The 15,080-nt window shown below is 40.9% G+C and overlaps 1 protein-coding gene across 1 annotated transcript; it reads right to left on the bottom strand.

The window, feature by feature from the left end:
- Positions 1–435: 435 nt before the first annotated feature.
- Positions 436–4,625, bottom strand: gja4 (gap junction protein alpha 4). Its single transcript, XM_061059993.1, has 2 exons — positions 4,352–4,625; positions 436–2,059 (listed from the first exon to the last, which is right to left on the bottom strand). Exon 2 carries the CDS (start codon positions 2,051–2,053, stop codon positions 971–973), a length of 1,083 nt encoding a protein of 360 aa, XP_060915976.1. The 5' UTR covers positions 2,054–2,059; positions 4,352–4,625; the 3' UTR covers positions 436–970.
- Between the last annotated feature and the right edge of the window lie 10,455 nt (positions 4,626–15,080).

Below are 15,080 nucleotides of genomic sequence, written 5' to 3'. Positions count from 1 at the left end.
GGACTCTTTTCTTTGCTCCATTATTCAGCTGTCAGTCCTCTCCCTCCCTCTTCATCCATAGCTAAAATACTATGGTCATGGGCAATGAGAAGTCATGTACAATCCCAGAATTCCCATGGTTTGGCTTCCACTTCTTCATCTCAGTCCACGACCCAACTCCAAGTGACCAAAACATAGTGTGCGCAAGAGGAAAAATACTTTGTGTGTGTGCATGCATGCATGCATGCAAGCAACCACGCAGCCATTATCCTCATGGGAGCAGAGCAGAGAGCCAGAGACCCGAACATTCCACTGTGTGAACACAAATGACCACAGCCATGGAGAGAGAGAGGGAGGGGGGCTTCAAAGAGCTCCAGGGGTTACAGTGCAAACCTCAGAGGAATATGCTTAAGAGCACCCACATCCGTAGTCCCTTGTAAGCTTTAAATGTCAGTGTTTTTTTGTTTTTTTTTATTTATTTTTGGGCTTTTTGTGCCTTTAATGTAGAGATAGCACAGTGGATAGAGTCGGAATTCAGGGAGAGAGAGAGTGGGGAATGACAGACGGAAACCCGCTTGGAAGACTACAGCCTCCATACATGTGGCGCGTGCACTAACCACTGCGCCACCAGCGCCCCAAATGTCAGTGTTTTTTTCCACTCGTACTTCCAGCACCGACAGCCATAAACGTTACATGGAGACGTCTTATGACTGTAATCGCTGTGGCGCCTACATTTTGTTGCCATAGGGACTGTTCTTAAAAATGTTCATATTTTTCAAAAGCTTCATTTATCTGGTAATCTCCGCTTAAATTCCCGCCTCGCTCTGAGACATTGAATTCACAGTGCATCACTTGTGTTTTTTTTCTTCCACACCAGACACTCCTGATAGTCAAGTGTCGTGTGCAGGACAGTTTTTATAAAAATAAAAAAAATAAAAAATTAAATACAGCTTTCATAGTCACAAACAACAGGCCACCCTATTTGACACCGTCATACATAATGCTTCTGATTTGAGCGTCCCTTATGGGCACCCTTAGTGTTTTTTGGCGTGTGTTGTGCCGTTTTTTTATAATGTACTCTGGGCGACTGCGTCTTCCTCATAGCCCCCATGCAGTTCAAATAACTGGGCAGCAGGTCGCCCTCGATCCCCTGATCCCTGTAGCTCTCACAGGGGTCATGACTCGGCAGGTCAACGTGGCTCCCAGCTCTGTAAGTCTGTGGCGCCTCCGATGGAGGTTCTAGAGTCACCTCTCGCGTGATCACCCGCTCTGACATAGGAAAGTAACAGTGCTGCTGGGCACGGTAGCGTTTCTCCAAGCGCTGCGTGATGGCGAGCTGGAGAAGTTGGAGGAGCTCGACGAGGTTGAGCAGCAGGGAGATGGCGGCGATCGCCTGAGTGTAGATAGTGAAGATGGTCTTCTCTGTAGGACGAGAGACGAAGCAGTCCACCGTATGTGGGCAAGGAAACCGTTTGCACTCAAACTTTGCTGCGATGAAGAAGCCATTATAGAGAATCCACAATCCGACCATGAAGCCGATTTCTAGGAGGACTTTTAAAAAGATGCTGAATGCATACGCACACAGTAGCCTTCCTTTCAGTTTAGGAACCTCAAAAGGAGTCTTTTGAGATTTTCTGCCTCCTCGACCCTCCTCTTTCTTCTCCTTCTCTCCTGCATCCTCATTGTTATTCTCCCGTTCTATCACAATACCTCCTCTGTTACCTTCTCCTGCCTGCTTCTCCTCCTCTTTTCTCTGCTTATTCGCCACCCTTAGAGCCACATATCCAAAGTAGAATATTGTTGGCGTGGAGACGAAGATGACTTGGAGGACGAAGTAGCGGAAGTGGGAGATGGGAAAGGCTCTGTCGTAGCACACGGCAGTGCAGCCAGGTTGATTTGTGTTGCACACAAATTTCGCTTGCTCGTCATCCCAGGCGGACTCAGCGGCGACTCCCAGGGTGAGCATGCGAAACAGGAAGAGAATGGTAAGCCAGATGCGCCCAATGCCTGTCGAATACTCCTGGCCCTCCTCCAGCAGGTGCTCCAGGAAGGACCAGTCAGCTCTGGACATCATCTGCTCCTACAAAGACAGGTGGTAGTCAGAGATTTTATGAAGAACACACCTTTTGTTTCATAGATCTTTTGAAAAACAACACATTTAACAGAAGCCGTAAGCAAGCATGCATCCATATTCTGTAGTTTATTTTCTCTATTTTCCTGTCATAGTGGGTTACTATTGATTGTTTTCTCAAGATCTCAACCTCGTTTTTCTTATCTTGGGATAACAACATTGGTTTTCCCATTATAAGGCACAGATTTATCTCATTAACTCGAGATAACAATGCTGTTTTCTTGTGATGCCTTGATCATTTTCCGGCGATCTGGAAAAGACAACAATAGGCTGGTCACTGTGTTAGGCCGGGACACACCAGGCTGCCACTGCCAACACTAATGAGGCAATTAAACCCATTTCTTTGTTTAGTTTGAGCTTTTGGAACCCTAACCCTAAACCCAACTCTGGGGATAAGAAATGAATATGCCAAGATCTCGAGAAAACGTCACTTTGTTTTAGTGGGAAAACTGAGTAAATAAAAAGTATGGAGGCATGTCTGCTTAGAGCTCCTGTGGGACATACCTGAGAATCCAAAATGAGTGTTTTTAACATGGAAATGCACACATAAAAACTGACCTGTATAAAGGTAAACACCCTCCTTACTTTTTATCACACGCTGCCTGCAGGTCTAAATGTAATTGTAACGCAGGTCATACAGTTAACTTTCCATTTACTGCTACACTGCTGAACATATTGGCTTGAATGTACCACTTAACACCTCACTGCTATGTTTTATTTCCACTTCAGCATTTTCAAGGGTTTTTCCTACGAACGCACAGCTAATGCATATGTGTTTAATGATTTCTATTCGCAAACAAATGAGCTGAGTTTTTCCAACCTTTTCAGAACAATGGTGTCTTTTCATACCGGGGGAACCTGTGTCTAACTGGAGCCCCCTTATTAGTTCTTCCATGAGCTCAAAGTGTTGTAAGGTTGGACCAACTCCTCAACATCAAAATGTGAAAAACAAGGCCCCCATACACTAAAACCAACTAAAGCAAAACCACATGCTACTAAAGTTGATATTTAACATGAATGGAAAATGTGTTCGCGTTCACTGTGAAACTGGAGTAATGAAGTCCTAAAGAGGCCTCTGGATCTTTATGAGATAAGATAGATATTATTTATCGTCCCCAAAGGGACATTTTTGTGTCCTGTACTAACAAGAGAATTAAAAATACATAAATAGGGATCAAATAAAACATGTAACAATTCCACATATACATAAAAAAAAACCTTCCTGCAGCTGTGACATATCCGTTATTATAAAGCATTATCATATTGACACTGATTTTTACAGCTGGATTTATGAATCAACAAAAGCTGAGTCAAATCCCACTGGGACTGACTGAATGAAAAAGTTGAAGGGGAGGTGATGGAAGTTGATAAGAAATTACAGTCAGAGGCTTATCGGGAAATTCACATACATACACATGAGCTTGTGCACGCAGGCACGCACACACACACACACACACATCTGAATAAACATCCTGTGTGGGGGAGTTGAGACACTGCTGTGACACTTGTCTTTTTGTTTAGACTGTTTATATGTTGTTCTGTTATTTCTTCCCCTCTGTGAATAAAATAAACTGTGATTGTGAAAGTACAAACTCATCTGACAGGATGAGACAGAACAATGGACTGTCAGCTGAATTCTGAGACCTGAATTGGCTTTCAAGACAACTGGACTGATCCATTTCTGGGACTATTGTTCTGAGGAACAAAATGATACCCACCAAATGGAATACCCACAGATTACTAAGTATATGTGTAAAATATGCCATACTAAGTAGGCTATATGAGAGAACAGAAAAATACAACTTTATAACTAATAAACCACATTACCAGTTGAGTGGGCTTTTGCCAGAACTATTCACAAGTCACCTTTTTCATTTAGAATTATTCTAATTTTAAGTCTTTGTTCTGTCCAAATAAAACCATATAAATAAAATAAAAGTATAGGTCAATAAAGAAATAGCCTAATCATAAAAATCGATTTACCATAAAGGACGATTAATTAATTGGGATGGAAAGACATTTAATAATGTGACTTTAAAAAGATCAGACACCTCGTTATTCACTTATAAAGGAGGTAAATTAAATAAATAAAACAAAGTACAAGTGCCACAAGTCAATGAAAAGGTGTCATTGCCCTTATCCTACACGCAGTGACTCACTCATTTTGTTTGTTTGTTGTTTTTCTCCTCATGAGAAAAACGCTTTTTTTTTTTTTTTTTCTTAAATTGAGATGGTTCTTACCTTTCTCTCTCGTGAAGCGTTCTTCTTCTCCTCCTTATTGGTTTACCGGCCTCAGCGGTCCGTGTACTTTTAAAGTGTCACCCTGCGCTCCTCGTACTTTAGCGCTGAACTCCGCCGCTCCACTCGGTTTGTGTCTGCCTTCTTTAAAAAGAATCGATGTAATCGGAAAAAGTGGGGAGAACTTTCCCAGGGCTTCTTGTAGTGTAGTGTCCCTCCCTCAGGAACTGGTGTCCAGGAAATGGGATGGATGAACTCAAAGTCGCTACTTTTAATGAGGTCTGGCCCGGGTTTTACTTTGCCCAAAGAACACCAATTTGCATCAATCACACGGGAATATCTCATGACTTCAGTTATTTAAAAGGTTAGAGGTGGAGAGGCTTAAGAAATGGTGGAAAGATTGGACAATAGGCTTTGGAGAGAGGTCTTAGATGTCATGTTTAAAAGTGGAAAAAAAAAAAAAAAAAACACATCTAGGCTACCTTCATTTACTGTCGGCGCAGCTCATTAAAATACACAGGTCATTTTAAAAGACACTCACTCACTTTGCAACAACTTTAAGAAGGAGGCTATTTTCTTTAAAGAAATGATCAGCTTCGTGTCATCATTTAAAGAATAACGTTTTAATCCTGTTTCATTTCTTGTAAGATTTTTCCTTTTTATATATATAATAACTTTGTTCTTTTAGCGGGTTTTTAACTAACACATCTGATGGCGGACTAATGCAGCCTGATACCATAATGCAGACTCTTGTAATTTTCCATTACGCCACGCAATGGCGCTAGTCACCTTATTTCCAGGAAGCACATGACGGTCGGATGACTGCTATCCTCTAAAACCACTAAAGTTTGTGGTTGACTTTGTAACAACCATAGGGAATCAGAGTTCATGCACAGTAGGGTTACAAAGTGAACCAGACTGTTACACACACTATACTGTGACTGATCTGTGATGGAGTTGTGTTTTTATTAGCTTTTGAATACAGTTTGCAGCACTGACGCTGCACATCATCATCATCACTCAAGTCATTCCTGATAATATGTCCCAGATATTTGACTTTATCTACCACACTTAGGGCTTGATCAGAGATAAAGAACGAAGGGAAATTATGTTTTCGATCGTCCTTTGCTTTTACTATCATAACAACGGTCTTCTTACTATTATACTTTATGTCACACTGCACTCCATAACTCGAGCAGATTCTTAAAAGTTGCTGTAGGCCAGCACTATAAGGTGACAAGATTACTAAGTCATCAGCATACATCAAATGGTTAACAATTCTATCTCCCACCATACAACCAGTCTTACAAGCTTTAAGCTGTTCAGAGAGATCGTCCATATACATATTAAAAAGAAGTGGCGACAGAATTCCACCTTGCCAGACCCCATTCGTCACTAAAAAGGGTTCTGATATACTCCTGCCCCATTGGGCGCATATGGATTGATGCAAATACCCCAAATGCAATATTAGTTTGGGAACTGAAGGTTTATTTTGTTATTGTTTTTACCTTTTTTTTAATTATTATTGGGTCTTTTTTTGCCTTTATCTAGAGATTGGAGAATGGGGAACAACATGCAAGAAAGGAGCCACAGGTGGGATTCGAACCCCTGGACGCCAACTTGGAGGACCCCAGCCTCCGCAAACGGGTCGCACACACCAACCAACATGCCACCAGCGCCCCACTTCAGTTAATTGTTGATTGTAATTAATGGCTTTGTATTCATTAATATTAGTAAATCATAGTTAGGACAGAAAAATGAGTGGAAATTAGTAGCTGCTTGATAAAAACCAAAGTATTGTTGAGAGTTAAATCTACCTCCCATTAATGCACAGCATACTATAATCATAATTATAAAAGAGTTAAGTGAGAATTAAGAGAGGGGAGAGTAAATATTAAAGCCCTGTGTTTGTCTTTCTGTAGGCTGAAGGCTCACACAAGATTTAAAGTTATTTAAGACTAATACTTGCAGCACAAATAGGCTTTTTTGAAAGTTCACTTTCAAATGAAGGAAGGTCTCTCTTCTGGTTCATCACAGTCTGTCTTTTTTTTTTTTAATTAATTGCCTTGATGTCATTCTGTGTACAGGCCAGCCACACCCTGATGCTGCTATAACTCACATGATCTTACACACTGACCTGTAGAAATCCATTTTGAGATCTTTTCAAACTTTCAGGCACATGACGATTCTAGAGTCTACTGGGGCACCAGGCAAGAAATTATTTGGGGCCTGCATTTATCACCATCATCTCTGCCATCGTCCCGCTGCTTACTCCTCTTCCTCTTTATTTCCTGTTTCTGATTTATCTCCGACAGACCGAGAATTCCTCTTTATTTTTCTTGGTTGACTTTCACTGAAAAACTTTGGTTTTCACTGAGCAACAAGAGTGACTGCTGTCAGATGGGGCACCCTTAGAGAGGTTTCCTACTGTCATTGCTAAATTTGCACATTTTGGGCCGCTGCTGTGATTTAAAGTTTGTCAGCCCTCTGGGGCCCCCTACTGGTCTGGGGACCCAAGCTGTTGCCTGCCTTGCCTATTGACAAGCTGTGCCTCTGTACAAGTTAGCAGAAATGCATCTTTTCAAAGAAGCCTTCTCCTTTGTAAGACGCAAACACATTTTGCCATTGAGTTTGCCAGTTTTCTTCATGAAATGTTGACTTAACTAAACTAACCAATAGTTTTATTCAAATACATTTGCTGCATGATATCCGGATGTAGACAAAGCCACCTTTGTCATAATTCTGTTTAACAACATAACACAGTCTGAGATCCCATTCCTATCCCATTGACACTCTGTCAAATTAAAGTCTTTTCCCAGAGGTCATTTCCTCTCAGTCGTTCCCGATCAGCGCTGCACCATCCCATGTGTTAATATGTAGATTATGAGAGAAGTTAGGAGGCTGGGTTCATCCGCCCAGCTGCTGTACAGAGTGGACCTTTGTAAAAAAAAAAGAAAAAGAAAAAAGGCTGCTAAATTGACGGTGAATAATCCTGACAGATCAGCGTCATGCTCTTTCTTCGGTCATTATATCAGCAGATGAAAGGTGAGGAGGGATGTGGGGACAGCAGACAGAGAGTAATGGGACTGTTTCCATTCAGGAGATGTGTTACGTCTTCCTGTGCTCGATGTGTTCCTGCCAGCCCGTACTGTTATCAATGAAACTAATTGCCAGTTTCAACTTCAATCAATCCCTCACTGGTGGACACATTGGAACATGCACCATTGTATTATGGGATTGATTCAGTCGTCGGTGCACATCAGTGAACTCAATATTGCAGATATGAATGTTGAATGAGAACATTTATTCAGAGATAGGTCGGGACACCAGACTCTGAGGTTAAGAATGAAAAATATTTGGATTTATGTCAGTTTTTATCTGTTAACACCCTCATTTCATGAACATACAGGCCAGTTTATAATTGTGGGTTTAAACGTAACCAGATACTCGATTTATTAACTTGACAGCATGGGGCCCCTTTGGAAAAAAAAAATACTGACAGCCTACAAATCATGCCCATGTTTGTGATGTTTTTTTTAGTTTTTTTTTTACATGAATAAGTAATGGGGGGAATTTTAAATCAACCTTTCTCAGCTTTGCTAAATGATTAACTGCAACCATCACCTGTAAAAAAAAAAAGAAAAAAATAAGTTCTTGTATAAAGCAGCCTTTTATTTACTTACATAGGAAGTTCATTTTAGAACATACTTTGCCAAATCCATTGCCAAGAGTTGACACCCATGATTTTTTTTTTCTCAGTCATTCATTGTTCCCATAGGATTCATCCTTGTGACTTTATGACTTTAAACATCAAATGACTTTCATTCAGCAACATCTTGAGACTGACATTTGTGTGTTTTTTTTTTAAACATGTCAAGTTATTGGATGGATAACCATGGAGTTTATCCTGTGACATTCATATTTCCAAGAGGATGAATCCTGATGACTTCGGTGATGCCCTGACTCTCCTGCCAAGTGCTTCAGACCGCTCAAAATGTTTATTTATCAAGAGAATTATCCCAACAACTGTTAGATGATGAGTCCAACTGACTTTAAAATATACGGCGTACATTTGTGGTTTGATGAAATGATCTAAACAAGTGTTAAGGTTCTGGATAGGTTGCCGTTAGATTTAGTAAAAACATTCATGGAGGATGAACTGTTACCCTTTTTTTGTTGATGCCCTGAAGCTATTTCCACTAATGTCAACATCATATCATATGTCATCCTATCATCATTTGTGAATTGTAAATGGTAAATGAACTGGAGTTTTTATAGCGTTTTTATTAGTAGTCTTCTGACTACTCAAAGTGCTTTTACACCACAGGATACACCTACACATTCACACACTTATGGCTGCTATGTAAAGTGTCTATCAGTATTAACTTGTCCCGTTCATGCAATTTCACACGCCAACATAGCAGGGGGAGCAACTTGGGGTTAAATGTCTTGTACAAGGACGCATCGGACTTGTAGCTGCACGAGGTGCTGGGGATCGAACCCTGACCCCCAGCACCTCCTGACCATCAGGTTGAAAGACGACCAAATGAGCTGCAACCGCCCCAGTTGTGTAGTACTTTGGTTTGTGACCAAATATCTGCCAAACTAATGGCATTCAAAAGACTGTTGGTTATGTAGCAAATGTAAGTATGCCAGTAGACCTGGTAAACTTTATACCTGCTAAACATCAGCATCTTATTGACAATGTAATCACATTAACATGCTAATGAGAACATTTTTGCTCAAGGCAACACTGTGCAAAAGCCTAACCCCATAGAGATGCTAACCTTGGCTCTTAGTCTTGTTTATCATCACTTTATAATCTCCCCAGATAATCAGCAGCCTTTCTCTTATACATGAAGAATTTAGCAATGAAAAAATAAGGTATTGCAATGCTGTTCTTTCTCATTTAAGGTAATTTTGTCTTTGACTCAAAGCATAGCTTCAGCTGTGTATCTCTGAACACCGCTATGTTGCACACTGTGCACACAAAGAGGACCTTGAGGAACACTAGAGTTCTTGTGACATGTTATATCATGCAAAATTAATCTGCAAGACTAAGAATAAATATCCCAAGTTATTCTGGGGGTGCATCATGTGATATCATCCTGCGTACTATCTACTGTTGCTGTGTTTTGTGGGTGTTTTTGCAAGGGACAGCAGAAGAATGGCTCTTTGTGTCAGTCCGTCACATTTGCTGTAAATGTCCAGCACAGACTGCGGTGTGTCTATCAGTGCTGCCTGGTTAGTGAAGATGTCAAAGCAGCATGAGCTATGGGCTCCACAGCCTTGCATGTTGTTTGATGAAATATGCATGACAGTGGCAGAGCTGTACATCTTCTGAAGTGTTGGATACATATATATATATATATATATATATATATATATATATATATATATATAAATATTTATATATAGTATGTGTTGAAGCCTAGCTGGCTGGTGTAGGAAGCCTGATATCACACTACAGTAACAAGGTTTGGGACATCACGAGAGTGCCAACAGAAACTAAATAAAGCTGCCTGTACATCTAATACATTCTTCAGCAGGTTTCTCTGCATTAGTGGGCAATTCAGTGCCCCCACATGCTCTTAATCTGTTGTACAATTCAGATTAGCTTCTTTTCCTTCCATCCCATGTGTAAACGGAGTGTCATGGCTCCCTGTTGAAATCAGTGCCCATATCCAGTCACAGCGTTGCCTTGATCCCCCCTGTGGTCTACTTACCATGTGTCTCCCAGCATTATTACGCCAAGGGAGCGCCCCCCTGACAGCCACTATTGATCTCAGCCAGCTTGGAGCGTTGCCATGAAAGTGCACATTGGCAGCTGATGACAGCTTTATTAGAGAAAGGAGGACATAATGGATCAGCAAGTTTCCCCTACATCAAAAGGCCCAAAGGGGATGAACCAATGGATAGAGCTCATCACATTTGTTTGAGGATCAATTGAGCGGCGAGTGATTCCAAGGTGATTAATTGGAGGAGATTATGTTCGCCAGTCACCAGGTATAGCCATGAGCCATCACAGAAGGAAACCCCTCCATTGGACAGTCATGTTGTTCTGTAATTGGCAGTAATCATGGAATGTGTCTTGGAACTTATTTTTTTAAATATTATCAATTAACGTTGCCTTTAAATGTGAATAAAATAAATACAATATAACATTATTTTAGCATCAGCTGTTCCAGGTTTCTGTCAAATACTGTATGTCAAATCCTCGCTTGCATTTGAACATAAATTAAAACACTAGTTGCCTGCTTTTTCTATGCTGTTATTGATTGATACATGATACATGAAACAAAGTATATACTGTAAATAAATAAATTATAGGGGAACAAGCTACATGTTCGAGAAAGGGGGGTTTGATGACTCACTAAATGATTCTACCAATCATCTACTGTTCAACAGCTTTAACACAAATATCCTTCTCGTGTTCCCGCTATCCCAATCTCTCCCCTCCCGTATACCTATTAAAAGTACTTTTTTTTTGCACAATCTCTTGAACTGATGTAAGTTTTAGCTTGGAGTTGGACATTCAAACTGTTGCAAAAAATCCATCCTGACAGATTGTTCTGAATTTACTCTTAATTTTTATTCTCAGACACAGTTTCTTAATGTTAAGGTTTCCCCTTCTTCTCTATTAAGAACGTGTTTTTTTTAACAAAATAAAAGAATATGCCCTGTGCGCAGCACTGTCAGTCCTTATAACTTGGTGCAGGTGATGGCAGGAAACATCCGCTTGATAGGAAATAAATGGAATCACCACACATAACACAGATTTTTTTAATTATTTTGTGATTCCTTTATCTAGCCTATGTAAATTGTTGTTAAGAGTTTTATCTCTGAAACCCTGTAATTGTGCTACTGGCTGTCTTGGCCAGGACGCTCTTGTAAACGAGATTTTTAATCTCATTGAGACTTTTTCCTGGTTAAATACAGGTTAAATAAAAAAATAAAAATAAAGCAGATGAATTTCTTGTTTTTTTGTTGTTGTTGTTTTTTACATTGGAATGCTTGTGTGAATTAAATTGGCCATTTATTTAGAGAAAATATTAGTACTTGTCAAGTCCATTGACTTGTGTTTGCAGGAGGTTCCTCTAATGGGAAACGTTTGCTTTGCTAACACTCGGACTACACACTAAAAACAGTTTCGAGGTTTTAAAATAACAATCCAGTCAAGGCTTCCAGAGCATAAAAAAAAGCCTTTCCAATTGATCTCCGACTATAGCGAATCAAAACAGAGAGAAAAAAATCAACAATGGAATTATGACAACAAAGGTGTTGACTTTATTCAAACATAGACAGGCCAGGGCCTTCTGACATTTGGTGTTAGAGTAGCTTGGACCCGGGCTAATGAAGACACAAACAGATCTGCTGGTAGGCTGTGAAGCAGGTGTTGCAAGGCCGAGCTGTAAACGAATGTGGCCGGTTGATGAATGCCCTGCCACATACATGAGGGGTGAGGGCTCGTTTTGTGTCAGGTGAAAATGCGGATATTACACCTTGACCCAGTGAACCCATAAATATTCATTAGGCTGCTTTCCTCCGAGGCAGAGAGAGTGCACAGTTACATCTCAGTGGCCTTGTTATGTAGGAAAATGCTGTGCCATGGCTGAACGCTGTACATGACTGGGAGATAAAAAAGACAGCACAAACATAATGAGGCTAATACACTTAAGCAGGACTTTCTCCACTATAGTTTGCTTGAGTTTAAATGCATGGCCTATGGCAAAGCTTAGACCCCTGAGTTACATGTTGATGTTCTAAATGTCAGTGTCAGTATTGGGACATTTAATATGCATTTTATACATATCTTTAAGCACTTCTTACACACAGATCCACATTTTCCCATGTAGGCAGTTCCCAGCAGTTGTCATTATCTGAAAAATATGCAGAACTCAAAGGCAGACGTGATGGAACCAGCTTAAACATGCTGCAGAAGGTTCACCAATGAGACTGGTTCTGCTCGCAGTGTTTGCCTGTAAAAAAGGAAGACTTTCCTGCCACTGTTGTCAATTGTTTGCTCATGTTGGATTGATGTTGAGTGTCTCTAAAAAGGAAGAGTAACATTTAGACTGGTTCTCTTTGTAATTGTTCCTGGGATAACTTTTGTTAAGATGTGGCACTTTGTAGATAACTATGAAATGTTTGATTTAGGGATTAATTGGTTCAATCGTTTTCGCAGATAGTGTCATGTCACTAGATAATCAAATACTGACTCAAAGCAAGAAGATAGTCCTCTATCTCTAAACTCTGATCTTTAGATAGATATAAAATGTTCAGTGTTAAGCTGCAGCAAAGAGCAAGGAAATGACAAAGGATAAGACAAAAATAGCACATGGTGCACACATAATCAAACAGTAGTCTAGTAACAGCAATACAGTAATGCACATGTAGTTGGTACATTAATTAAAAATATACATGAAAAAAAAAATATACATAAAAAAGCATAAAATGTTCCATCTCAAGAGTCAACACATTGATATCTGGTGCCAGTTCAAACTAAAAGGTAAGCACATACACAACCACACACTGCACCCACATTGGCCTGTAGTGTCACTGACCATGGTGCTGAAGCTAAAGCCAAGAGCAGAGCACCCTGCCTCCAGAATAACATTACAACTTGCGAAAAATTATAAAACTGAGCATAACTTTAAGATGACTTTGTAAATAAAAATGATGTTTTTTTTCTTTCTATTTTTCTTCTTTAGTTAGTTGAAGGTGGCAAATCTCCATCAGAAATGCTGCAGCAGTCAAATAAAGTGTGGATCATGTAAGCCCACTGACAGCCAGGAGTGAAAATCTGAATGAGATGAATCTACAGGCCTGTACAGTCGAACAAACACTGACATTTCAGAATAAGATAACTCGTTAAGTAGGCCTAGATGTTAGGCTATTCAAGGTCGCACATATGACTATTTGTCCATAAAAGCAGTAAGCGGGCGAGCCGACTATCAGTGTTACTACGTGCACAGCCCTCACTATCACGTCATTTGGATTAAGAGGAGGAGAGATTGACATAGAGATCACTGCACTGTAATGTGTTCAACTGTACTACCTGTTAAAACGTCACTGTATTCGATATTTGGGATCTCAGAAGGTCTTTCCAGCTGCTCAGACTACTGAACAGCGTGTAGTTGTGAAGCAGCAGCGTTTAATTTATTCATGAGAAATTAACACCAAAGGCGCAGCGCAGCGCGTGTGAAAAATCTCGGATCCCGATAGAGACTGACAGAAACACATGACAAAACTCAGGGCATTAAAGCTCCAGTGCCTTTCTTTCCACGTGTGCATACAGTATGTACACTGCTTTCCCCCCTGATGTGATGGCAGGCACAGCACGACGCACAGCATTAACACTTGTGCTCTAAGCTGTGGTTGACGTGATGCCACATTCACAATAAGCGTCCACGCCTCATGCAATCTTAAGGCTACCTCACACTTAGCCTGCTGTAGTCAGTGATGTTTGTCAATGCGAGGAAGTCATTCACGTTTGAATACATTTGATTTTTTTTATTTGAGATCACCTTTGAGCTGAAAAAAAAAAACGTATTGAATTTGTTAGGTCACGTCACATGTTTTGACAACTGCAAAGATAAAATAAAGTTTTTACAACTAGTTTATGAGTTTGACTGTCAACCAACGAATAAGTCATATCAATATGTTTTTGTTTTTTTTGCTTCGCATTGCACTGATGTCTAGAAACCCGTGTTGGAAACGCATGTCATTCGTTATCATTACGTTTTTATTTGAAAAGGAAAAAAAATCGTTTACAGCTGACTGGCTTGTTGCATTGACTCAATTGCGATGGTCACCTCGGACCCCCTTGGTTTTAATTGGCCCGTCCTCACAGCGGAGAGCGCCCGCCGAACCTGAGCGGGCGCTCAGAGAGAGAGGGAGAGGGAGATAGAAATCGAGAGAGAGAGAGAGAGAGAGAGCGGATGAAGCACCGCTGGGTTTCACTGCTGTTTCTCCAGCCTCCGTTCTCCTGCACACAGCGATCGCGGAGCCGTGGAATAGGCGTGCGTGTCTGTTTCTGTTACTCCAAAACAAGATTTCCGTCCAGGAAAGACAACACAGATAAACCTCAACTTTAAAGGTAAGAATACTAATGAAGCGGATGTGGTTAATAAGCTGAAAATGCAGGTGGTACAGTCAAATCGCTTTCTTTGAACGCTGACTATCTGTGCATGCTGCCCGGGCATGCTGTCATGTGTCTTTTTGTCCTATGAGGCAACGAGAACGACTTGATATGGGTTTGTCCTGGTGCATTGTGGAATTAGACACCAGACTAGTCGCTTTGCTGTCAGCGGGGCTCCCAGCTGTGTCAACTTGACAGGAAAAACACGAGAAGTTGCGCCATTTGCGATTGCAGGACGACCCCCCTCATACACACACACACACACACACACACACACACACACACACTCACTCACTCACACAGGCAGTAAACACACACGAGCTAATTTGTCTTTGGCTGACAAATCGTAAACACACATATGACGCTAAGATGTTCGCGATCGCCGCGTTTCATCCGTGCGTAAATGTTCGCAGACCGTGAAAGCGCTCTCCTGCGTGTTTTGTGTGTGTGTGTGTGTGTGTGTGTGTGTGTGTGTGTGTGTGTGTGTGTGTGCATTATATGTGCAAGTATGTATGTCCCGGAGAGGAATTCGCACTGAATGCAGAAGTATCGCGTTCACACTGTGCAGCAGAGGTGCACACAGCAGCCTGA

Source organism: Labrus mixtus, chromosome 16 (genome assembly GCF_963584025.1).
Source record: "Labrus mixtus chromosome 16, fLabMix1.1, whole genome shotgun sequence".
Classification (NCBI taxonomy): Eukaryota; Metazoa; Chordata; class Actinopteri; order Labriformes; family Labridae; genus Labrus; species Labrus mixtus.
Note: the sequence above shows the minus strand (reverse complement) of the source record. Positions and strands in the feature narration are given on the sequence as shown.